The 27455-nt window shown below is 41.7% G+C and overlaps 3 protein-coding genes across 3 annotated transcripts; all 3 read right to left on the reverse strand.

The window, feature by feature from the left end:
- Positions 1-1861: 1861 nt before the first annotated feature.
- LOC306979501 (odorant receptor 131-2-like) lies at positions 1862-6553 on the reverse strand (the record flags this gene model as incomplete). The annotated part of the gene is made up of 2 exons (XM_079578459.1): positions 1862-2623; positions 6467-6553. The coding sequence occupies 2 exons, from the start codon at positions 6551-6553 to the stop codon at positions 1862-1864; spliced, it is 849 nt and encodes a 282-aa protein (XP_079434585.1).
- Positions 6554-13051: 6498 nt separating this feature from the next.
- Positions 13052-13810, reverse strand: LOC306979454 (odorant receptor 131-2-like; the record flags this gene model as incomplete). Its single annotated transcript, XM_079578406.1, has 1 exon — positions 13052-13810. The coding sequence occupies one exon, from the start codon at positions 13808-13810 to the stop codon at positions 13052-13054; it is 759 nt and encodes a 252-aa protein (XP_079434532.1).
- Positions 13811-24772: 10962 nt separating this feature from the next.
- On the reverse strand, positions 24773-26150 carry LOC306979502 (odorant receptor 131-2-like; the record flags this gene model as incomplete). The annotated part of the gene is made up of 3 exons (XM_079578460.1): positions 24773-24794; positions 25362-25930; positions 26145-26150. 3 exons carry the CDS (start codon positions 26148-26150, stop codon positions 24773-24775), a joined length of 597 nt encoding a protein of 198 aa, XP_079434586.1.
- Positions 26151-27455: the final 1305 nt, after the last annotated feature.

A 27455-nucleotide genomic window follows, 5' to 3' on the forward strand; every position in this document is an offset into this window, starting at 1 on the left:
ACAGTGGCAGCGCGGCATTTTAGCTTGTGAGCTTTCTTTTGTTTACTTCATTGCAGACTCGAGTCAAATGACCTGACTCGAGTCAGTCGCAATTTTCGGGACTTGAGACTTACTTGACCAAAGCTGCAAAAAGACTTGACTTGACTTGGGACTTGCTGTTTGTGACTCTAGACTTAACTTGGAATTGAGGCCAATGACTCTCAATGACTCGCCGTGACTTTATAGTTATTATTTATTTGAGTGAAACTGTCGAAAGATCAGGATTTATTGCGTAAAAGCGGGGCATCTATGTTTACATTATGGTAATTAGCCACATGCGTGTTCGGTTTCCCGACACAGCGCTTCTAATCAATACAGCGGGAAAAGGCAGGAGGAAATATGAATATCGAAATACGTGCATTAAAAGTTTTCTAAACAGAGTGAAGAGGTGGAGATTTACGGACAGGAAAATGTTTGAAACAATGGGCTGGACCTACAGCGCAGACGGAGCCTCCAGAACGACGATGTAAGAGCAGATTAATCAACAGAAATCTTGGGGCTTTTCGATGTTTTAATTCGTTCACACAAAGTTTACAGCATTTAGAGGCTAGTTTACACATCCGCACAGCCCAGTGACAGCGGGACTGAAGGCTATGCGGAATCTATTTTGAGCAGGGGCGTATCCGAGTATACAGGGGCTGGGGCAGTACAGGGGAACCACTGACAGAAAAACTGCCAGAAACTAACAAAAATAAAACTATTATTTTATATTAATGTTTCAGACTGCAGGGAAAAGCAGCTCATATTTAAAATACTATATTTCATATTTTTTAAGTCGCCCCCGGGCCTCCTTCCTTAAAATGTTGTCCCAGCAATTTTGTACATAGACTGTTTATTCATAATACATATATTTTGAATGTTGTGGCGTTTAAATATTAATGAGACTATAAATCCAAATCCATGACTTTTTAAAAGTTTGATTTTAGCCTAAATTTTCAAAATTACGGTATCTTGAGAAAGCACTTGTTATTTTCAAGATTAAACACATGAAAAGTTGACAGGCTGGCGTTTGTGACTTGAGGTGACTTGCCGTCTAAAGCAAGATGGTGGTCATACCGCCTTTGCTCTGCCCAATCCCGTCAGACCTTGGAAGCTAAGCAGGGAAGGGCCTGGTCGGTACTTGGATGGGTGACCGTTTGGTAACACCAGGAAGCCTAGCGAATGTAGTGAGTGAGTGAGTGAGTGGTTGGTGGTGGTCAGAGGGGCCGATGGCGCAGACTGGTTGCCTCGCTTCCGTCAGTCTACCCCAGGGCAGCTGTGGCTACAATAGTAGCTTACCACCACCGAGTATGGAGTGAACGAATAGTGCAATGTAAAGCGTCTTTGAGTGTCCAGAAAAGCGCTATATAAAACCAATGCATTATTATTATTATTATTAGGACTTGACTTGACTTGACAAAAGCTATGGCTTGACTTGACTTGACCCCATGACCGATTGACTTGGACTTGACTCGAGACTTGCATTTAGTGACTTACTCCCACCTCTGGCAACCTTCACTTTCTCGCTCACTCCATACTTTCTTTCTGCTGCTCGATTAGCCTGCAGTTCCCTCCAGCGGCATGTGAAATAATATATTTGAATATATATAAAAAAAAAGCACTTTTTAGTTGCTCCGGAGTACAAGACACAAAGTGCGACCTGTAGTCTGGAAAATATGGTAGTTGGGCAGTGTGATGGTGAAGTTTAAAGCTGAAAACATTTGTTGGCAGTCCTTCTACTTTTGTGGGATCAAGTCAGATGGGCCGGGGTAAGGGCAATGAAATATTAAATCTACTTGTGTAATTTGTTCTTTTGTGACCATTCCTAATAAGGCATCTGCTATTACTGCACATCCTTTGCACAAAATATATGTTGCTTTAGATACTTTCTAAAGGTTTTATCTCTGAGCCCATAAACAAGCGGACTGATGAGCCGTGGCATGATGATAATTAAAACTGTTAGTGCAAAGCGTGCAGCCCGCCGACTACCTGGAAACAAAGAAAAAAGGCCAATCAAAATGACAAAATATACATAAGTGAGCATTGAGAGCAACAGCTGAAAACTGTGAAGCAGGACAGTGTTCCGTGCTTTTCGTGCATCGGCTGCGGCTGATTTTGCCGTGAAGAGAATCCTTAAGTATGCGTAGATAAGAGTCAACCAGACAAGAGCCATTACTGCAGCATCAACAATGGTATCTTTCTCAGCAACATAGGGAACTCGAATGACATTTAACTTCAAACAAAGCACATGCGATAGGAAGAACTCAGGAGGCTCTGTGGCCCAAGCAGAAAATACATCCGGAAGCAAATTAAGTGCACATATGAACCAAATAAAGGCAATTACAAAATACGTTTTCTTCACCGTACAGATCAGAGAGTGCTGCAGTGGATAACATACTGCGATATAACATTCAACCGCCATAAAGACTAGAGTCAATGGGTTGTTAAAATCGGCAGCAGAAGCGAGCAGAACCAGAAGTATACACAGAGACACATTGACAGAGTCATAAGACAGTAATTGAAGGAGTGTTAACATGGTCATCAGGGTGATGTCATTTATGACCAGGTGGATGTAGAGTACATAGCGGGGATTATTTTTCAACATCTGCAGAGAAGAAAGGAAAAAAAAGTTAAACAATAATGCAGTGAAAAAAGGTAAAACAGCTTGAATTCAAATTTGATTTCTGTGGATTTCTATAGGTTGCACTACATTGCTGACTGATTTCACTACAAAACTAAACAACTAAAGCAATATTGTAAAACTTTTAAAAGCTACACAAATCATAAACTTTGCAATTCAAATCCTATTTTTTTTGCTTATAACATTTTCTGAAGTGTATACTACATAGTCTAAGCCACAAGTTACTAATGAGTTGCATGAGTAGTCCTGTGTTCGGGCCTTACACAATGGTCAAGTGTAGCCTCATTTCAAGTCAGGCCAGGGAAATAAATCTAAACATGAGTATGTGCAGCAAGGATACAGTAAAGTAAACTGGGACGTTGCGGCAACATGGTTCGGATGGCCAGTGCGTGAATTCACATATTGAAACATCATTCATCATCAGCCATTTTAAATATGAACAAAAAAAATGAATCTGGAATTTGACTGTCGGTTTGTTTGATGCAGAGTTGTGTGAGCTTCTGACCTCATGTCTAAAAAAGGTGTACACCAGTGTAGCATTAATGTAGTTGATGATGATACAGAGAGCCACGGTGATCACATTGTTTACTATTCCATCAATCTTCAGGTCAACCCAGTTCACAGCTGGATTGGAGTTATTGCCAGAATATATCATGGATCAAATGATGACACCCTTCAAATGGAAGCAGCAGGTTTTAAAAAGTAGTTGACAATAATGGATAAAACTGGAGAACACACATATAAACTAACAAACTAAACATCAACAGAACCGAAGTTGTTAAAAACATTCAACAATCGCTCACATCTCACCACTGCAGTCAGACGTCCAAACACAGAGTCTGTCGGCCTTATGAATATCGGAGTTATTTATAGGGATCATATTGGGGGTGTGATCACATGCATTATTTATCGCGTCGAGCACGTACGTCTACACATAGAGGTGTGTCACTCCTCTTTTCCACTGATTACAAAGAAAAAAATGTGCGCTGGGATGAGAGAACACTGGCCCTTTATTGCAGCTTTCATCTCAGCCTTCATAGTTTACAAATGGGACCCAACCACTATATCGGCCAGCTGATATATCAGGGCAAAATATCGGCTATCGGACGATATCTCTGAAAACACTGCGGTGATAATAGGTCACAAGTGTGTACACCTATTTTCTGTAATAGTAGACATTTGCTAATAATATAGGAACCATATGAGATAGAGCAGGGGTCACCAGGGGCATGTCCAGTAGCCCTTGGGACTTTTTCTAAAGTGTAAAACACTTCATTTTCGTGAATCTAATTCTTAAAATTACAGTTATTTCGGTTCTTGTGACTCAGTATGAGTTTAAAATAAAGCTATTTTAATATAATATGGGGTCAGTATCCTATAAATGAACAGTGTACGTTTAAGTCTTTAGGATTTGTTTTTAACTGGTAGCCCTCGAACAACTTAATGCTCTTAAAGTAGCCCTCAGCTGAAATAAGGTTGGTGACCCCTGAGATAGAGACTTACCGCTTTGTGTTCAGGAATGTCAAACAAGCTCCCTTGGAAATACCTACTAAACATGAATATATTGTGGCCCTCGCTGTCACAGTTCAACACTGACACAGATGTATAAACGAGACATAAAATATATATATATACGGTGCATATTGGCATCGGCCTTAGAAAAAACATATCAGTTGACTCTAATAGATATATTTCTTTATACTGTATTTGTTTTATTGAAACCTTTCCTATAATAATAATAATACATGTTTAACTATAGGCTATTTGGGAAACTTTTATCAAATTAAATTACTTAAAATATCGGCCCATATATCAGCTAATGGCCAACCCCTTTCATATCAGTATCGGACCCTAAATATTCATATCCATATCAACGTCAACAAAAAATTTAGCTATGTTCACACTCAAGACATATCTACTAGACAAGTCACATTCAAAGGCAAGGCAACTTTATTCATACCGCACATTTCATACACAAGACAACTCAATGCGCCCATTTAAAGACGTGTTTGGACAGTCTTGTGTATATTGATGAACCTATTCCATAACTGTACCATGTCACAAACATCCCTCACTTCACATGGTTCCCAACCCTTGCATACAGAGCAAGCTTATGGGTGTTTTTGTGTACACCTAGAAAATACCGTAAAGCTCTGCATTTCACTGTGGGTTTGTTTACAAAACCCCAGACACCAGCACCATGGTCCAACACCAGACAAACACAAGATCTGTACAGCACAGTGTAGGTCTTATAACTGAGATCACAACAAGCCTTAACTTGATAACATACACACATACAATTCCCTTACATACACTACTATACTCTCGTACATACACTACTATACTCCTATCTCCTTTTTGGCTCCATAAACCACCACAAATGATTTGAAATGAAACAACCAAGATGAGCTTAAACTGCAGACTTTCAGCCTTAATTTGAGGGTAAGACATTCAAAGACCGTGATGTCGCCCGGTATGGCGCAGCCGGAGCCTCACCCTGGAGCCAGGCTTGGGGCTCGAATGCGAGCGTCTGGTGGTCGGGTCTTCTGTGGACCCACCACCCGCAGAGGGATTCGCATGGTCGGGTGTAGAGAGGACGAGGAGCATGAGCTTGTGCGGGAGGTTGAGCGGTTTCCGGCTAGATATAGTCGGACTCACCTCCACGCACACTTGGGTTCCGGATCCCAACTCCTGGAGAGTGTCTGCACGCTCTATTTCTCCGGAGTTGCCCACGGCGTGAGACGGGGGGCCGGGGTAGGCTTGCTTATTGCCCCCCAGCTCAGCCGCCACGTGTTGGAGCTCACCCCAGTGAATGAAAGGATCGCGTCCAAACACCTTCGGGTCGGGGACAGGTCTCTCACCGCCGTCTCGGCCTACAGGCCCAACTTTGGTGCAGAGTACCCGGCCTTCTTGGAGTCCCTGGGAGGGGTACTAGATCGCACTCCATCTGAGGACTCCATTGTTCTACTGGGGACTTCAATGCCCACGTAGGTAATGACAGTGAAACCTGGACAGGGGTGATTGGGAAGAATCGCCTCCCCGATCTGAACCCGAGTGGTGTTCTGTTATTGGACTTCTGTGCTTACTGTTTGTCCAAAATGAACACTATGTTCAAGCACAACAGTGTCCATTAGTGCACGTGGCATCAGGACAGCCTAGGCCGGAAGTCGATGATCGACTTTGTAGTTGTGTCATCTGATCTCCGGCCGCGTGTCTCGGACACTCGGGTGAAGAGAGGGGCTGAGCTGTCAACTGATCACCACCTGGTGGTGAGCTGGATCCGCTGCCAGGGTAGGAAACCGGTCAGACCTGGCAGACCCAAACGTGTTGTGAGGGTCTGTTGGGAACATCTGGTGGATCCCTCTGTCAGTAGGGTCTTCAACTCTAACCTCCGGAAGAGCATCACCCAGATTCCGAGGGAGGTTGGAGACATGGAGTCGAAGTGGGCCATGTTCTCCTTCATTGTTGATGCGGCTGCTCACAGTTGTGGCTGTAAGGTCTCTGGTGCCTGTCTTGGTGGCAATCCCCGAACCCGGTGATGATGCCCGAAAGTAAGGGATGCCGTCAAGCTGAAGAAGGAGTCCTTGTTGGCCTTGTTGGCTTGTGGGACTCCGGAGGCAGCTAAGAGGGACCGGCCAAGCTGCAGGCCAAGCGTCCTGCAGCTCATGCGGTCACAGAGGCAAAAACACGGGTCTGGAAGGAGTTTGGAGAGCCATGGAGGAGGACTATCGGTCAGCCTTGAAGAGATTCTGGCAAACCGTCCGGCGCCTCAGGAGGGTGAAGCAGTGCTTCACGAACACTGTTTACAGTGCGGGGACTGGGGATGTGGTCAGGCAACGCCACATCTTCCGATGAGGAAGCAGAGGTTGGGGACTTGGAGGGGGCCTCGCACATCACCCAGGCTGAAGTTACCGAGGTGGCTAGAAAGCTCCTATGTGGCAGGGCTCCAGGGGTGGATGAGATTCGTCCTGAGTACATTGGGCAGGATCTTGTGTCTCAAAACGCAGACGATAGCATGATATACTGAGCGCACTTTGTGATCTTGCCACTCAAGACTTGGCGCAATTAAGTGGGTGGAGACACACATTTCCCTCCAACCAAATCGACTCCATGGCGGTAGAGGGGTTGTGGAGGAGTGGGGGGTGAACATGTGCGTTTGTTTTGTTTTGTTGCATTCACGCCAAAATGGGCCGATCTGCGCTCGTTTTCTCTCGAGATATGAACATTGTTTAGCTCATGATGGGGTAAATAAGGCTTAAGAAAGAACGCAAGGAACGAGGAAATGAATGTCACGTCCTCTTGAGACGCCCCCTCACAGGTGGCAGAGGCAAATAGCTCAAATAGCTCCACCACTCGGAAAATATTTCGCCAAGGGCCTGCGCCCCTCCGTGCACCGCCACAAGATCTGGCCCAATAAGTCTCTGGATGTTGTTGGGCTGTCTTAGCCGACTTGTCTCTGAAACATCTAATGGCGGTCGGGGACAGTACCTCTGGATTGGCAGACCGAGGTGGCGATCCCTCGCTTTAAGAAGGGGGTTCAGAGGGTGTGCTCAAATTACAGAAGGATCATACTACTCAGCCTCCGCAGTAAGGTCTACTCCAGTGTGCTGGAGAGGAGGATCTGGCCGATAGTCGAACCTCGGATTCAGGAGGAACAATGCGGTTTTCGTCCCGGTCGTGGCACACTGGACCAGCTCTATACCCTGCATCAGGTGCTCGAGGGTTTATGGGAGTTCGCCCAACCAGTCCACATGTGTTTTGTGGATTCTGTGAAAGCATTCGACCGTGTCCCTCGTGGTGCCGTGGGGGGTGCTCCGGGAATATGGGGACTTCCTGGCCGCCTCCCTTGGGAGGTGTTCCAGGCATGTCCATTGGGAAATGTCTCCGAGCTGGCCTGGTGTCGCCTCGGGGTCCCCCCAGAACAGCTGGAGTAGGCCTGCCACACTACTTTCTTTTTGAGGACGATATATCGTCTCAGAAAATATCGCAATAAACAGTAATATTGAGTATAATGCAAATACTGTAGGCAATAAAAATAAACTGTAAGCAACTATTTTAATTGGAATGTATTGAACTTTTGGCATTCAATATGACACCTTATACCAAACAAAGTGCAAACGAGGGGTCGAAAGATTCTACGACATTCTATCCATCTGTGCTTATCAACCTTTTTACATAACAAAACACAGGGCTAAGCTGGAGGAGGTGTGCGTGGATCAGGAAGTCTGGGCATCTCTGCTGAGACTGCTGCCTCCACGATCCAGCCCTAGATAAAGCAGAAGAAAATGGATGGATGGATGGATACTCTGAAATTAAAGCTGAAAGTCTGCAGTTTAAGCACTAAAGTGCCTGACAGTATGTAAACTTTTGGCTTTGCAAAAAGTAATATAAAACCATTTTGAAAAAATCTATCTCTCATTCTTCTGGCATTTAGCAAACAGAAATACTTTTAAAAATTCTAATTGACCTTTCTATGTAGTGTATGTAGACATATAGTTCCCACTGTATATGCACATTATCTATTTTTTTTCCAAAATATTAAATTTGCTCTTACTGCTTTGCCTTTGCACAAAAGATATGTTGCTTTAGATACTTTCGAAAAGTTTTATCTCTGAGCCCATAAACTAGTGGACTAATAAGCCTTTGCAAAACACTGATTATTATTGTTGATGCAAAGCGTACTGCCCGCTGACTATTGGGAAACAAATACCGAAGTCCTTCAAAAATAACAGGATATAAATAAGTGAGCATTGAGAGCAACAGCTGGAAACTGTGAAGCAGGATAGTATTTCGTGCTTTTCGTGCATCGGCTGCGGCTGATTTTGCTGTAAAGAGAATCCTTAAGTATGTGTAAATAAGTGTCATCCAGACGAGTGCCATTACTACAGCGTCAAAGATTGTGTCTTTCTCAGCAATATAGGAAAGTCGAATAACAGTGCCCTTCAAACAAAGCACATGCGATTGGAAGAACTCAGGAAGCTCTGTGGCCAAGGCCGAAAATAAATCTGGAAGCACCTTAAGGGCACATATGAACCAAATAAAGCCAATTACAAAATATGTTTGCTTCATAGTGCAGATCCGGGAGTGCCGCAGTGGATAACATACTGCAATATAACATTCAAGCGCCATAAAAACTAGAGTCAACGGGCTGTTATAATCAGCAGCCACAGCGAGCAGTAGCAGAACTAAGCACAGGGACACATTGACATAATAAACTATATACGACACTAATTGAATGAGGGTTATAATAGTCAATAGGATAATATCATTTATGACCAGGTGGATGTAGAGTACATAGCGGGGATCCTTTTTCAACATCTGCAGAGAAGAAAGAAACAATAATTATACGTACCAGTCAGACATTATAAATTCACATTTTATTTTTGAGATTGTTAAAGATATATATAATTTACATTATATACAACTCTTTGCAAGTTTTGTCAAGCAAAATGTTTGTCTCTTTAAGTGCAAGTGCAAGACCACACTAATTTCAGTATTTTTTGGTGAGAATGGATTATATCCGTCTGAGACAGATTTAATAACAAAAGCGCAAGCACTCTGTCAGATTTTTTTATACAATCCATGCAGCCAAACCCCTTTATTGTGCAAATGAGCTGAGTAGTTTGTATTATGGACTAAGAAAATCGATCCAAATCACTCAAGTTACTGCTGAGTGGCAGGCTGAGCCCTGTGTTCAGGCCTTACATGATAGCCCAGTTTAGCTTCATTTCAAGTCAGACCAGGGAAGTAAATCTAAACGTATAGATACAGCAAGGAAATGGTAAAGTAGACTGAGATGTTGCTGCTACATGATTCTGATGGCCTCCTGATGTAACTCTGGGGTTAGTCTAATCAAAAGGTAGTTTACGTAATATGAACACCTATCGAACACCAAACGCATACATACAAACAGATAGCAATGATGATTATACATGCAAATCGCTGGTTGCTGGCTTCATGTCATGTCTATTTTCACACACTATTTATTTATTTTTGAATAAGAACACTGAAAGACGATGCAATGTATAGTGGCCTTGAACCTGCGCTTCTTTAATTTGACAGTTGTTACAATTTGTTACAATGTTCATGCAGTTGTGAGCTTCTGACCTCCTGTCTGAAAAAGGTGTACACCAGTGTAGCATTAATGTAGTTGATGAAGATGCAGAGAGCCACGATGATCACATTGTTTACTATTCCATCAGTCTTCAGTTCATCCCAGTTCACAGCTGGATTGGAGTTATTGCCAGAATAAATCATGGATCAAATGATGACACCCTTCAAATGGAAGCAGCAGGTTTTAAAAAGTAGTTGACAATATTCGATAAAACGGGAAAACACACCTATAAACTAACAATCAAAATATCAACAGAGCCTAAGTTGTCAAAAACACAGAACACTCACGTCTCACCACTGCAGTCAGATGTCTCACCACTGCAGTCAGACGTCCAAACACAGAGTCTGTCGGCCTTATGAATATCGGAGTTATTTATAGGGATCATATTGGGGGTGTGATCACATGCATTATTTGTCACGTCGAGCACGTACGTGTACACATAGAGCTGTGTCACTCCTCTTTTAGAGGTTGTAACACAAGCAGAAGAGTGTTAAAGTGTTTTTCCACTGATCACAAAAAAAAAAAGTGCGCTTATAAGAGATAAAAAGACAGTTCTAAGTTCCAACACCGGCGTTTGAAGTTATCTCTTGCCCCTTTGCTGCAGCTCTCATCTCAGCCTTCAAAGTTTGCAAGTAGGGCCCAACCAATATATCTGCCAGCTGATACATCAGGCCGAAATTAGGGTATTTTCAATATCGGCTATCAGACGATATCTCTGAGAAACATCGCGGTGAAAATTGCTCACAAGTTTATACACCTATTTTATATTATATTATAGACTTTTGCTAATAATGTAACCATGTGAGATAGAGACCATTTTTTGTTTAGGAATCGAAGTACCTACTAAACATGAATATGTAGCGCCCCCTGCTGTCACAGTTCAACACTGACACAGATGTATACATGCGTTTCCAATGACATCTCACATAGTTCCGGCGGCCATTTTGAATACCGAAGTAGCATTATGCTGTATTACAACATGTAAAAATATCTCTACTCAGGATGAAAATGAAAGACAACAAATACCTTTCTCTGTGATTTTTACAGTTTGTCATGTCAACAGAGTCTCAGTCTGAGTCAGTGTTTAAGCTATTCAATACATTAGCATGCTACCGGTTAGCAACTGTCAACCATTGGCAGTTGATCCAATCAACTGTTAATGGCCTAAACGCGATAAACACATGTATGGCTCACACCGTGGCAGCTCGGCTCAGCCGCAGCAGCTCAGAACTGACACCTGAACACTATTTTGTTGTACGTTTGTGCAATGACAATAAAGCACTTACTTACTTAGCTTCCCGATTAGCATTTACCATATTAGCTAGTTTTTCCCTATTGAGCATAAATGCTTTTAACCTATTTTTAATAAACAAAACATTATAAACAACTGAGAACAGGTTAGTAGCAACCATACTTATTGATAGATCTACTACAAGGATTATTATTATTATTATTAATCTTAATCCTTTAAAACAGGGGGGCCCAAACTTTTTGTCTCCGAGGGCCAAAATTAAAAAGTGCCTGTGAGTCGCGGGCCAAACATGGCGATGTCAAGCACGAAAAACACATACAACTGCAAATTATAAAGTTACTTTTTTTTAATTTACTTTTTTTTTTTTTTTTTCGATAGCCTACATTTGCGTTTGATTCTATCTATGCAAATAACATGCTATATTAAAACAAATGGTAACTATGGCAAAAGCCTAATTTTATTAAAACAAAATCAACAATTGTAGCAATTTAGTGCAAAAAAAGACACCTGTATCTACAGCACCTACAGTAACTTTACCTCATTCGTTCACTCAAAGATAATGCCACATTAGATTATTTTGTAAGTGTCAGTTCAGCATCAATTCTTTTATAAGTCAATTTTTAACGTGTACTGTTGTCGATGTTAACAACCTTTGCAATAAAAGACACCACAACAGTGTTTCTTTAACTTTATGAAAGGAGTGAAACAGCGCCCCCAATTTGACGCTGGTGGTCAAAAGGTGTACTGCATCCATATTTACCATTGAGAATGAATGGAAGAGAGTTGATATTAAAGGATCTATATCGTGCTATTTTAGCCATTCCAAAGTTAAGTATAGGCATTTATATGAATGATTGTACCTCTACCGCTATGGAGCACTCATTTTTGTGATAAATATAAGTGTTTTCTGGAGGTATTTTTCAAACCCGGAAGACACAATACTTCGATTCAGTTAACTCCACCCCCTCTCTCCGCACATACAACTTTACCGTAATATAAATAAACAACAATAAGTGAAGATACTTCACGATGCAGTTATACGGAGTTGACATCTGCAACACAGCTTCATAAATGGCTAACACACATGCTAATATGCTAACACACAAGCTAACCCGCGTTTGGACTGACTCACCCTCTGCTCCATCGCTGTTTACATTATGGGATTTGCGTTGGTTATAAAAGTTAATCCACTTTGATTCAGGCGAAGGTTCCCCAAACATCCATCAGTGACAGTCACAGAAAAACACCATTTTGGTGATAGTCGCTGAATCCCAGAGAGAAAAACAACTTCGAGTGGCCTCTTCTTGAAAAAGGTTGAATATACTCCCGTCCTCGTAGCCAAATGCGCTTCTTTTTCTCCAACATTATCGTTAGGTAAGAAAAAAGAACAGGTGTGTCCAGATATAACGAGCTCCATCTTCAGCTGCGGCGCAAACATGACTGATCTGTTCAGACGCTCAGGGGATGTGTTTGTTTTGGCCTCAGCTGACCTGGAAGCACCTCGGGCACATCCTTTTTTTTTTTTTTTCCTTTTTTTTTTTTCTCTTTGCATCTCTCTTACAACAGAAATAATGAAAAAGCTGTTTTACAAATTAAAATCCACCCGTAAGCATAGAATTAAGACATTACATTACAGACGTCGAGCACTTCCGTTCCGCTGTTACGACACAACTGAACACTCAGTCGTTCACCAGGAGAGGGAGGAGCAGCTGCTCAGAGAGCAGGATTCAGGACGATTACTGAGAGCTGCGTGAATGAAGCCACAAACCACTCTGGGGGTGTTTTTGATAAGGAAATAGCATAACAACATGGCTAAAAGCTCTAAAAAGTCGATTTTGCATGATATAGGACCTTTAAGGCATGCAGCGCTAAAGTAGGTCACTCTCTGGTGGGCCAGCAGAATTGTTTCGGCGGGCAAAATTTGGCCCGCAGGCCCCACTTTGGGCACCCTTGCTTTAAAACAGCTTTACTATCTGTGCCATTTCTCACCACACTCAACACAATAAACATACTCAATTTGCTCCTGCTACATTGACTTTGCACAAAAGACATGTTTCTTTAGATACTTTCGAAAGGTTTTATCCCTGAGCCCATAAAGAAGTGGACTAATGATTCGTGGCATAATATTGATTAATACTGTTAGTGCAAAGCGTATGGCACGTCGTTTACTTGGAAACATCGCCTGAAGTTCCAACAAAATGAGAAAATATACATAATTGAGCGTTGAGAGCAACAGCTGGAAACTGTGAAGCAGAACAGTGTTTCGTGCTTTTTGTGCGTCGGCTGTGGCTGACTTTGCCGTAAAGAGAATCCTTAAATATGTGTATATAAGAGTCAACCAGACAATAACCAATAGTGCTATATCAAAGATTTTATCTTTCTCAATTGTATAGGAATGATGAAACACCATGTACTTGTCCCCACACCACACACGCGAGTGGAAGAACTCGAGAGGCTCTGTGGCCAAACCAATAAATACATCGAGAAACAAGTTGAGGGCGTTAATCCACCAAATACAGGCAATGACTATATACGTTTTCATCACCGTGCAGATCTGGGAGTGCCGCAGTGGGTAACACACTGCAATGTAACATTCAAGGGACATAACAGCGAGAGTCATTTGGCTGCTGTAATTGGCCGCCGTAGTGAGCATAATCATCACTATGCAGAGAGACACATTAAGAGTTTGAACTATGTAGCTTAACAAATGAAGGAGGGTCAAAAGAGTCATTAGAATAATGTCACAGATGACCAGGTGGATGAACAGGATGTAGCGTGGAGTCATTCTGAAAATCTGCAAAATGAAAAACAAAAAATCAATTCACTACTTGCACATAACCCATAATGCTTTGCGCCTTGGGAGGGGGTAACTACGACCTGGAGGCCTTTAAGTGCGAGTGAAGCTACAGCCAAACAATGATTATAAAAGCAACTTCTGCTGTGCTCGTAATTGCTCCAACAATCAAAAACGTAATCAGGAGCTACAAAGCACTGCACACGAGGTTAACGAGAGCCTTTTTGCCGATCGACTTTTCAAAATCAATAGATAAAAAGGTTCAGATGTTCTTAAGCTTTGGTTTAGTGGAATTGGATATTTTTTTTATGGTATTTGGAAGATTAATATTAGTCTCTTCGATGACAGCTTGCAACGCCATATTGTTTACAGCAGCGAACCCCCCAAGGCGCAATGTATTATGGGATTGCGCAAGTAGCGAATAGGATTAAAATATTCCACACTTTACACACCAGTTTGCTGTACCTATTCCTGACTGGTTTACCCATAATGCTAAACTGGTTAAAAAACAAACATAAAACATAAAAATAAATTTACTGCAGTCAAAATTAACATTCTCAAATTCAACACATTTAACCTATTGTCTTTTTCCTTATTTGCACTGTAGTCTATATTTACTTCTTATGTGCAAATGAGCTTCCTTGGCCCTGCTGTAGACGACTAAATGTCATCAAAAGCTTAGGTATGTGATGAAACCCTACAAAATGGAAATTCCATATACAGTGGGGCAAAAAAGTGTTTGGTCAGTTCCCCATAGACTTCCTATTGGATTTTGGCGAAATACTTTATTGCCCCACTATACATGAATATACAGAACTGAAATATATATTTTCAACACACACAATTCTAGCAGAATAGCACAATACTTTGTTTTAGAAAAATAAGAAAAGACTGTGTCAGGTATAGCAGTTACAATTCCATGTAGACTCGTACAAGCTCCTAACCTCATGTTTTAAAAAGGTGTGCACCATTGTTGCATTAACATAGTTGATGAAGATAAAAAGAGCCACAGTGATCATATTGTTCACGACAGCTGCCCGGTTGCTGTCATTCCACACCCATCCTGGAGGATTCGAACTATTGTCAAAGCTCATGAGTCAAATGAAGATGCCTTTCAAAAAATAAGAGGAGAGTGGGCACAAGAGGCTGACATTCAATCTCAAAAGTCCAGAACTGAACACACCAATCAATCACCAATTTTTTTTGAACAAGAAACAAAAATTAAAACATAATAAAAACCAATAGGGAGTGCTGCCCAGTCTCTAATGCAACCGACATCCAAGCACACACTGAGCAAACCTTCTGAGAGTCAGAATTATTATAGGCCTCACTGATGATGTCCAGGGAGTAAAATCACGTGTGTCATGTCAATGCTTGCACTTTTTAGCTTTACTCCAAGGACAAATTAAACAAACAGAATAAAACAATTTTAAAAAATTGCCGGCAATAAGTCAGACCTGTTCCCGGTGCGTGTTGGTCTCCGCCAGGGCTGCCCTTTGTCACCGGTTCTGTTCATTACTTTTATGGACAGAATTTCTAGGCGCAGCCAGGGGCCGGAGGGTGTCCGGTTTGGGAGCCTCAGGATCTCATCTCTGCTGTTTGCGGATGACATTGTTCTGTTGGCTTCAACGAACCAGGACCTTCAGCTGCTCTGGGGCGGTTTGCAGCCGAGTGTGTAGCGGCCGGGATGAGGATCAGCACCTCCAAATCTGAGGCCATGGTTCTCCACCGGAAAAAGGTGGCATCCCCTCTTCAGGTCGGTGGGGAGTCCTTACCTCAAGTGGAGGAGTTCAAGTATCTCGGGGTCTTGTTCACGAGTGAGGGACGGATGGAGCGTGAGATCGACAGACGGATCGGTGCGGCGTCAGCAGTGATGCGGTCGCTGTATCGGTCTGTCGTGGTGAAGAGGGAGCAGAGTCGGGGCAAAGCTCTCGATTTACCGATCGATCTACGTTCCCGCCCTCACCTATGGTCATGAGATTTGGGTAATGACCGAAAGGACAAGATCGCGAATACAAGCGGCCGAAATGAGTTTCCTTCGCAGGGTGGCTGGGTGTACCCTTCGAGATCGGGTGAGGAGCTCAGTTACCCGGGAGGAGCTCGGAGTAGAGTCGCTGCTCCTTCACGTCGAAAGGAGCAGCTGAGGTGGCCCGGGCATCTGGACAAACGTACAGGTGACACGGAGTCTGACAACACAAGGACGTAGAGGACAGCGATGGAAGAGGAGAGATTTGTTTATTAAGATCCCCATTAGCCATTGCCCTTGACAATGGCTAGTCTTCCTGGGGTCCAGATTATAAAATCACATTTTCATACAATGATCACAGATCACAACAGCATAAAAATATAAATACACAATTACAACATATTACATTTGTTGCAGTGTGACAACAGAGTCTTTTTAAAAATGTTTATGTCTGCAATGTTAGAAATGTCTTTAGGCAGAGAGTTCCAGGATTTCATCCCTCTGAACATAACAGCCTTCTGTCCAGTCTGGGTTTTACATGATGGAAGAGTAAAATGACCATTTACTGCGTGTCTTGTGTTGTATGGAGCAACTGAATACAAGTACATCATACAAAACCTTAGGGAGTTTTAACACAAGAATCTTTTTAAAGAAGCAAAGAAGGGTAAAGTGCAGTCTATTCTTCACCAATGTCCAGCCTAAAGTTTGGTGCAACCTTTGAATATTTGTATATTTTGAGCACCGAGAGATGAGCTTATGAAGTTGGCAATGAGGCCAATGTTTGAGGTTTGTTGTTTAATATAAATTTATTTCAATCTTGGTGAGGAGTAAAAACATTAAATCTAATACAATTATTGAAAAAGAAAGAAAAGAAAAAGGCCAGGCATGAAGTTATAGTTTATTGTTGTTAAATATGGCGGCCACATTATATTTAATCACAATAAACAACCGCCCCTGGATCTCGTGAATGGTCGGTGCCTTTGTGGCTCTTCACAGGATTATGGTTAAACATTTCGGCTCTTGGTCTCTGACAAGTTGGCCACCCCTGCATTAGTCCATTGGTTTGAGAAACCTGAAACACATCAGCAGGGACGTCCTGCTGTGTAATGATAACAAATTCACAATACTACAAATGACAAATAATTTTACACAACAGTGTCAATGTTTGTATGTCTTTTCCTCGTAGGGAAATTTGTCCTCTACGTTTGACCCATCCTTCAGCCAGTGTCCCTGGGTAGTTGCATGGCAAGATGTGAGTAAATGTGGATACCCTTAACAAAGGCTTCAAGTGGTGCTAAAGGGCCTTACCAGCCTGGAGGCCAGTGGGTGAATTTAGTTCAACAATTAGGTCTCTGGTCTGGTTGTGAATAATGACTTTTTTTTTTTTTAAGAGATTATACAAACAATTTGGCATTTACCATATACTCATAATCAATTTGTTCCTACTGTTTTGCCTTTGCACATGAGACATGTTTCTTTAGATACTTTCTAAAGTTTTTATCCCTGAGCCCATAAAGAAGTGGACTAATGATCCGTGGCATAATGTTGATAAATACTGTTAGTGCAAAGTGTATGGCGCGCTGACTATTTGGAAACATAGCCTGAAGTGGATATAATATGAGAAAATATATATAATTGAGCATTGAGAGCAACAGCTGGAAACTGTGAAGCAGGACAGTGTTTCGTGCTTTTCGTGCTTTTCGTGCGTCGGCTGCAGCTGATTTTGCCGTAAAGAGAATCCTTAAATACGTGAAGATAAGAGTCAACCAGACAAGAACCATTACCGCAGCATTAAATATTTTATCTTTCTCAATAGAGTAGGAATGGCGCAGCACACTGTCCTTCCCACACCACACACGCGAGTGGAAGAACTCGAGAGGCTCTGTGGCCAAAGCAATAAATACATCGGGAAGCAGGTTTAGGGCATTTATCAGCCAAATACAGGCAATGACTGTATACGTTTTCTTCACTGAGCAGATCTGAGAGTGCCGCAGTGGATAACACACTGCGATATAACATTCAAGGGACATAACAGCGAGAGTCAATTGGCTGTTATAATTTGCAGCTATAGCGAGCAGAGCCACCACTATGCAGAGAGACACATTAAGAGTGTGAACTATGTAGCTTAACAAATGAAGGAGGGTCAAAAGAGTCATTAGAATAATGTCACAGATAACCAGGTGGATGAACAGGATGTAGCGTGGAGTCATTCTGAAAATCTGCAAAATGAAAAACAACACAGTAAAAAATCAATTCACTACTTGCACATAACCCATAATGCTTTGCGCCTTGGGAGGGGGTAACTACGACCCGGAGGCCTTTAAGTGCGAGTGAAGCTACAGTCAAACAATGATTATAAAAGCAACTTCTGCTGTGCTCGTAATTGCTCCAACAATCAAAAACGTAATCAGGAACTACAAAGCACTGCACACGAGGTTAACGAGAGCTTTTTTCCCGATCGACTTTTCAAAATCAATAGATAAAAAGGTTCAGATGTTCTTAAGCTTTGGTTTAGTGGAATTGGATATTTTTTTTATGGTATTTGGAAGATTAATATTAGTCTCTTCGATGACAGCCGCAACGCCATATTGTTTACAGCAGCGAACCCCCCAAGGCGCAATGTATTATGGGATTGCGCAAGTAGCGAATAGGATTAAAATATTCCACACTTTACACACCAGTTTGCTGTACCTATTCCTGACTGGTTTACCCATAATGCTAAACTGGTTTAAAAAACAAACATAAAACATAAAAATAAATTTACTGCAGTCAAAATTAACATTCTCAAATTCAACACATTTAACCTATTGTCTTTTTCCTTATTTGCACTGTAGTCTATATTTACTTTTTATGTGCAAATGAGCTTCCTTGGCCCTGCTGTAGACGACTAAATGTCATCAAAAGCTTAGGTATGTGATGAAACCCTACAAAATGGAAATTCCATATACAGTGGGGCAAAAAAGTGTTTGGTCAGTTCCCCATAGACTTCCTATTGGATTTTGGCTAAATACTTTACTGCCCCACTATACATGAATCTACAGAACTGAAATGTATATTTTCAACCCACACAATTCTAGCAGAATAGCACAATACTTTGTTTTAGAAAAAAAAGAAAAGACTGTGTCAGGTATAGCAGTTACAATTCCATGTAGACTCGTACAAGCTTCTAACCTCATGTTTTAAAAAGGTGTGCACCATTGTTGCATTAACATAGTTGATGAAGATAAAAAGAGCCACAGTGATCAAATTGTTCACGACAGCTGCCCGGTTGCTGTCATTCCACACCCATCCTGGAGGATTCGAACTATTGTCAAAGCTCATGAGTCAAATGAAGATGCCCTTCAAAGAATAAGAGGAGAGTGGGCACTAGAGGCTGACATTCAATCTCAAAAGTCCAGAACTGAACACAGATCAACTTACTAAACAATATAAACCAATCAATCACCAATTTTTTTAAACAAGAAACAAAAATTAAAATATAATAAAAACCAATAGGGAGTGCTGCCCAGTCTCTAATGCAACCGACATCCAAGCACAGACTGAGCAAACCTTCTGAGAGTCAGAATTATTATAGGCCTCACTGACGATGTCAAGGGAGTAAAATCACGTGTGTCATGTTAATGCTTGCACTTTTTAGCTTTACTCCAAGGACAAATAAAACAAACAGAATAAAACAATTTTTAAAAAAATTGCCGGCAATAAGTCAGACCTGTTCCCGGTGCGTGTTGGTCTCCGCCAGGGCTGCCCTTTGTCACCGGTTCTGTTCATTACTTTTATGGACAGAATTTCTAGGCGCAGCCAGGGGCCGGAGGGTGTCCGGTTTGGGAGCCTCAGGATCTCATCTCTGCTGTTTGCAGATGATGTTGTTCTGTTGGCTTCAACAAACCAGGACCTTCAGCTGCTCTGGGGCGGTTTGCAGCCGAGTGTGTGGCGGCCGGGATGAGGATCAGCACCTCCAAATCTGAGGCCATGGTTCTCCACCGGAAAAAGGTGGCTTCCCCTCTTCAGGTCGGTGGGGAGTCCTTACCTCAAGTGGAGGAGTTCAAGTATCTCGGGGTCTTGTTCACGAGTGAGGGACGGATGGAGCGTGAGATCGACAGACGGATCGGTGCGGCGTCAGCAGTGATGCGGTCGCTGTATCGGTCTGTCGTGGTGAAGAGGGAGCTGAGTCGGGGCAAAGCTCTCGATTTACCGATCGATCTACGTTCCCACCCTCACCTATGGTCATGAGATTTGGGTCATGACCGAAAGGACAAGATCGCGAATACAAGCGGCCGAAATGAGTTTCCTTCGCAGGGTGGCTGGGCGCACCCTTCGAGATTGGGTGAGGAGCTCAGTTACCCGAGAGGAGCTCGGAGTAGAGTCGCTGCTCCTTCACGTCGAAAGGAGCAGCTGAGGTGGCTCGGGCATCTGGACAAACGTACAGGTGACACGGAGTCTGACAACACGAGGACGTAGAGGACAGCGATGGAAGAGGAGAGATGAGCTTATGAAGTTGGCAATGAGGCCTATGTTTGAGGTTTGTTGTTTAATATAAATTTATTTCAATCTTGGTGAGGAGTAAAAACATTAAATCTAATACAATTATTGAAAAAGAAAGAAAAGAAAAAGGCCAGGCATGAAGTTATAGTTTATTGTTGTTAAATATGGCGGCCACATTATATTTAATCACAATAAACAACCGCCCCTGGATCTCGTGAATGGTCGGTGCCTTTGTGGCTCTTCACAGGATTAAGGTTAAACATTTCGGCTCTTGGTCTCTGACAAGTTGGCCACCCCTGCATTAGTCTGTTGGTTTGAGAAACCTGAAGCACATCAACAGGGACGTCCTGCTGTGTAATGATAACAAATTCACAATACTACGAATGACAAATAATTTTACACAACAATGTCAATGTTTGTATGTCTTTTCCTCGTAGGGAAATTTGTCCTCTGCGTGTGACCCATCCTTCAGCCAGTGTCCCTGGGTAGTTGCATGGCAAGATATGAGTAAATGTGGATACCCTTAACAAAGGCTTCAAGTGGTGCTAAAGGGCCTTACCAGCCTGGAGGCCAGTGGGTGAATTTAGTTCAACAATTAGGTCTCTGGTCTGGTTGTGAATAATGACTTTTTTTTTTTAGAGATTATACAAACAATTTGGCATTTACCATATACTCATAATCAATTTGTTCCTATTGTTTTGCCTTTGCACATGACACATGTTTCTTTAGATACTTTCTAAAGTTTTTATCCCTGAGCCCATAAAGAAGTGGACTAATGATCCGTGGCATAATGTTGATAAATACTGTTAGTGCAAAGTGTATGGCGCGCTGACTATTTGGAAACATAGCCTGAAGTGGATATAATATGAGAAAATATATATAATTGAGCGTTGAGAGCAACAGCTGGAAACTGTGTAGCAGGACAGTGTTTCGTGCTTTTTGTGCTTTTCGTGCGTCGGCTGCAGCTGATTTTGCCGTGAAGAGAATCCTTAAATACGTGAAGATAAGAGTTAACCAGACAAGAACCATTACTGCAGCATTAAATATTTTATCTTTCTCAATAGAGTAGGAATGGCGCAGCACCCTGTCCTTCCCACACCACACACGCGAGTGGAAGAACTCGAGAGGCTCTGTGGCCAAAGCAATAAATACATCGGGGAGCAGGTTTAGGGCATTTACCAGCCAAATACAGGCAATGACTGTATACGTTTTCTTCACTGAGCAGATCTGAGAGTGCCGCAGTGGATAACACACTGCGATATAACATTCAAGGGACATAACAGCGAGAGTCAATTGGCTGTTATAATTTGCAGCTATAGCGAGCAGAGCCACCACTATGCAGAGAGACACATTAAGAGTGTGAACTATGTAGCTTAACAAATGAAGGAGGGTCAAAAGAGTCATTAGAATAATGTCACAGATAACCAGGTGGATGAACAGGATGTAGCGTGGAGTCATTCTGAAAATCTGCAAAATGAAAAACAACACAGTAAAAAATCAATTCACTACTTGCACATAACCCATAATGCTTTGCGCCTTGGGAGGGGGTAACTACGACCTGGAGGCCTTTAAGTGCGAGTGAAGCTACAGTCAAACAATGATTATAAAAGCAACTTCTGCTGTGCTCGTAATTGCTCTAACAATCAAAAACGTAATCAGGAACTACAAAACACGGCACGCGAGGTTAACGGGAGCTTTTTTCCCGATCGACTTTTCAAAATCAATAGATAAAAAGGTTCAGATGTTCTTAAGCTTTGGTTTAGTGGAATTGGATTTTTTTTTTATGGTATTTGGAAGATTAATATTAGTCTCTTCGATGACAGCTCGCAACGCCATATTGTTTGCAGCAGCGAACCCCCCAAGGCGCAATGTATTATGGGATTGCGCAAGTAGCGAATAGGATTAAAATATTCCACACTTTACACACCAGTTTGCTGTACCTATTCCTGACTGGTTTACCCATAATGCTAAACTGGTTTAAAAAACAAACATAAAAATAAATTTACTGCAGTCAAAATTAACATTCTCAAATTCAACACATTTAACCTATTGTCTTTTTCCTTATTTGCACTGTAGTCTATATTTACTTTTTATGTGCAAATGAGCTTCCTTGGCCCTGCTGTAGACGACTAAATGTCATCAAAAGCTTAGGTATGTGATGAAACCCTACAAAATGGAAATTCCATATACAGTGGGGCAAAAAAGTGTTTGGTCAGTTCCCCATAGACTTCCTATTGGATTTTGGCGAAATACTTTATTGCCCCACTATACATGAATCTACAGAAGTGAAATATATATTTTCAACACACACAATTCTAGCAGAATAGCACAATACTTTGTTTTAGAAAAAAAAGAAAAGACTGTGTCAGGTATAGCAGTTACAATTCCATGTAGACTCGTACAAGCTTCTAACCTCATGTTTTAAAAAGGTGTGCACCATTGTTGCATTAACATAGTTGATGAAGATAAAAAGAGCCACAGTTATCAAATTGTTCACGACAGCTGCCCGGTTGCTGTCATTCCACACCCATCCTGGAGGATTCGAACTATTGTCAAAGCTCATGAGTCAAATGAAGATGCCTTTCAAAAAATAAGAGGAGAGTGGGCACTAGAGGCTGACATTCAATCTCAAAAGTCCAGAACTGAACACAGATCAACTTACTAAACAATATAAACCAATCAATCACCAATTTTTTTTAAACAAGAAACAAAAATTAAAATATAATAAAAACCAATAGGGAGTGCTGCCCAGTCTCTAATGCAACCAACATCCAAGCACAGACTGAGCAAACCTTCTGAGAGTCAGAATTATTATAGGCCTCACTGACGATGTCCAGGGAGTAAAATCACGTGTGTCATGTCAATGCTTGCACTTTTTAGCTTTACTCCAAGGACAAATAAAACAAACAGAATAAAACAATTCAAAAAAATTGCCGGCAATAAGTCAGACCTGTTCCCGGTGCGTGTTGGTCTCCGCCAGGGCTGCCCTTTGTCACCGGTTCTTTTCATTACTTTTATGGACAGAATTTCTAGGCGCAGCCAGGGGCCGGAGGGTGTCCGGTTTGGGAGCCTCAGGATCTCATCTCTGCTGTTTGCAGATGATGTTGTTCTGTTGGCTTCAACAAACCAGGACCTTCAGCTGCTCTGGGGCGGTTTGCAGCCGAGTGTGTAGCGGCCGGGATGAGGATCAGCACCTCCAAATCTGAGGCCATGGTTCTCCACCGGAAAAAGGTGGCTTCCCCTCTACAGGTCGGTGGGGGGTCCTTACCTCAAGTGCAGGAGTTCAAGTATCTTGGGGTCTTGTTCACGAGTGAGGGACGGATGGAGCGTGAGATCGATAGACGGATCGGTGCGGCGTCAGCAGTGATGCGGTCGCTGTATCGGTCTGTCGTGGTGAAGAGGGAGCTGAGTCGGGGCAAAGCTCTCGATTTACCGATCGATCTACGTTCCCACTCTCACCTATGGTCATGAGATTTGGGTAATGACCGAAAGGACAAGATCGCGAATACAAGCGGCCGAAATGAGTTTCCTTCGCAGGGTGGCTGGGCGCACCCTTCGAGATCAGGTGAGGAGCTCAGTTACCCGGGAGGAGCTCGGAGTAGAGTCGCTGCTCCTTCACGTCGAAAGGAGCAGCTGAGGTGGCCCGGGCATCTGGACAAACGTACAGGTGACACGGAGTCTGACAACACGAGGACGTAGAGGACAGCGATGGAAGAGGAGAGATTTGTTTATTAAGATCCCCATTAGCCATTGCCCTTGACAATGGCTAGTCTTCCTGGGGTCCAGATTATAAAATCACATTTTCATACAATGATCACAGATCACAACAGCATAAAAATATAAATACACAATTACAACATATTACATTTGTTGCAGTGTGACAACAGAGTCTTTTTAAAAATGTTTATGTCTGCAATGTTAGAAATGTCTTTAGGCATTTCCAGGATTTCATCCCTCTGAACATAACAGCCTTCTGTCCAGTCTGGGTTTTACATGATGGAAGAGTAAAATGGCCATTTACTGCGTGTCTTGTGTTGTATGGAGCAACTGAATACAAGTACATCATACAAAACCTTAGGGAGTTTTAACACAAGAATCTTTTTAAAGAAGCAAAGAAGGGCAAAGCGCAGTCTATTCTTCACCAATGTCCAGCCTAAAGTTTGGTGCAACCTTTGAATATTTGTATATTTTGAGCACCGAGAGATGAGCTTATGAAGTTGGCAATGAGGCCAATGTTTGAGGTTTGTTGTTTAATATAAATTTATTTCAATCTTGGTGAGGAGTAAAAAGATTAAATCTAATACAATTATTGAAAAAGAAAGAAAAGAAAAAGGCCAGGCATGAAGTTATAGTTTATTGTTGTTAAATATGGCGGCCACATTATATTTAATCACAATAAACAACCGCCCCTGGATCTCGTGAATGGTCGGTGCCTTTGTGGCTCTTCACAGGATTAAGGTTAAACATTTCGGCTCTTGGTCTCTGACAAGTTGGCCACCCCTGCATTAGTCCGTTGGTTTGAGAAACCTGAAACATATCAGCAGGGACGTCCTGCTGTGTAATGATAACAAATTCACAATACTACAAATGACAAATAATTTTACACAACAGTGTCAATGTTTGTATGTCTTTTCCTCGTAGGGAAATTTGTCCTCTGCGTGTGACCCATCCTTCAGCCAGTGTCCCTGGGTAGTTGCATGGCAAGATGTGAGTAAATGTGGATACCCTTAACAAAGGCTTCAAGTGGTGCTAAAGGGCCTTACCAGCCTGGAGGCCAGTGGGTGAATTTAGTTCAACAATTAGGTCTCTGGTCTGGTTGTGAATAATGACTTTTTTTTTTAGAGAGATTATACAAACAATTTGGCATTTACCATATACTCATAATCAATTTGTTCCTACTGTTTTGCCTTTGCACATGAGACATGTTTCTTTAGATACTTTCTAAAGTTTTTATCCCTGAGCCCATAAAGAAGTGGACTAATGATCCTTGGCATAATGTTGATAAATACTGTTAGTGCAAAGCGTATGGCGCGCTGACTATTTGGAAACATAGCCTGAAGTGGATATAATATGGGAATATATATATAATTGAGCATTGAGAGCAACAGCTGGAAACTGTGAAGCAGGACAGTGTTTCGTGCTTTTCGTGCGTCGGCTGCGGCTGATTTTGCCGTGAAGAGAATCCTTAAATACGTGTAGATAAGAGTCAACCAGACAAGAACCATTACTGCAGCATCAAATATTTTATCTTTCTCAATAGAATAGGAATGGCGCAGCACCCTGTCCTTCCCACACCACACACGCGAGTGGAAGAACTCGAGAGGCTCTGTGGCCAAAGCAATAAATACATCAGGGAGCAGGTTGAAGACATTTATCAACCAAATACAGGCAATGACTATATACGTTTTCTTCACTGAGCAGATCTGAGAGTGCCGCAGTGGATAACACACTGCGATATAACATTCAAGGGACATAACAGCGAGAGTCAATTGGCTGTTATGATTGGCAGCTATAGCGAGCAGAGCCATCACTATGCAGAGAGACACATTGAGAGTGAAAACTATGTAGCTTAACAAATGAAGGAGGGTCAAAAGAGTCACTAGAATAATGTCACAGATAACCAGGTGGATGAACAGGATGTAGCGTGGAATTGTCTTGAAAATCTGCAAAAAGGAAAACAAATGTAAAAAATAAACATTATTAGAAAAAATTAAAGAAATAAACACATTATGAAAATGTACATGAACTGTACATGAAAGTATAGGGTAAAAACCCCACACTTTACATTCATTATGATTTCAGAAAATGTTACTAGTTTACTGTACCTATTCCTGACAACAATGCTAATCTGGTAAAGAAAACCCAATCTGAATTTACCACCATCAAGATAAACATTCATTCAATCTATTTCCTTTTCCTCATTTGCAGTTCGTTCTATATTTACTTTTAATGTGCAAATAAAATAACATAACCCAGGGTAGTTGTAAATCAATAAAGTCTATGTACAGTTAATGTAATCGCAAACCTACCAAAGGGAAATTTCATAGACATGACAGATTTGAAATATTTTTGTAGCACACATACAGTACTTTTTAGCAGTATAGCTCTCAATATTTTGTTTTAGAATTTTAAAGGACTATGCCACGTGCTGAAATGAAAGATTTATTGAAGCTTCTGACCTCATGTTTTAAAAAGGTGTACACCATTGTAGCATTAACATAGTTGATGATGATACAGAAAACCACAGTGACCAAATTGTTCACGACAGCTGCCCGTTTGAGATCCTCATCCCAGACCCATCCTGGAGGAAGCGAACTATTGTCAAATAAGATCATGGGTCAAACGAAGATGCCCTTCAAACAAAAGGAGAGGGAAAGCATTAAAGGTTACCATTTAAACTCAACTGTCCAAACACAGATCAACTAGCTAAATGTATCCAAACATTTAATAACAAGAAACACATTTACATTTTAAAGATGTTAAAAGCAATGGTCAGTGTAGCCCAGTCTTTTATGGCATCATCGCTCACCTCTTCTGCAACAGACGTCCAGGCGAGCAACTAAACCTGCTGTAAGTACAACTTATTTATAGGCCTCACTGACAATGTCAAGGGAGAAATGTCACATGTTGTTGAAATGTTGATGAAACTCACACTTTATAATTAACCAATTATATTGGTGTATAATTGTGCTATGCATGGCAATGGGGAGGGGGGGGGGGAGCAGTGTTGTTGTCTGCTTCTATTTGGAAGAGTGGGTGGTTGGGTGACCGGGAACTGCTTTTAATCTGTTAAACACTTTGTGTTACAACCTTGTATGAAAGGCGCTTAATAAATAAAATTTTAATTGATTGATTGATTGATTGATTGATTGATTGATTGATTGAGTTTTCATTGGGGCAAAAGTAATCCTCCAATTTTAAACTTTATTTAACTTTAATTTTAAATCACACAATTGATCCATGACTTCCTTCTTTACCTGTCGCTCTTAGCTCCGCCTTTTTACAGGAAACAAAGAGCACACTGTATTTAGCGTCATGTTACTGTCACTTATGTTGTCTGACCTAAAGTCTAACTCTGAAGAAAGTCAATTCACATGTACATTGAGAAGGTTTAAAGTTTTAAGTTAGACTTTATTAATCTCTGTAGAAATGTATTGTGGTCCTTTGGGCTGAAGAGATTAGTTTGAG

This window comes from Gobius niger (genome assembly GCF_951799975.1).
Source record: "Gobius niger genome assembly, chromosome: 20".
Lineage (NCBI taxonomy): Eukaryota > Metazoa > Chordata > Actinopteri > Gobiiformes > Gobiidae > Gobius > Gobius niger.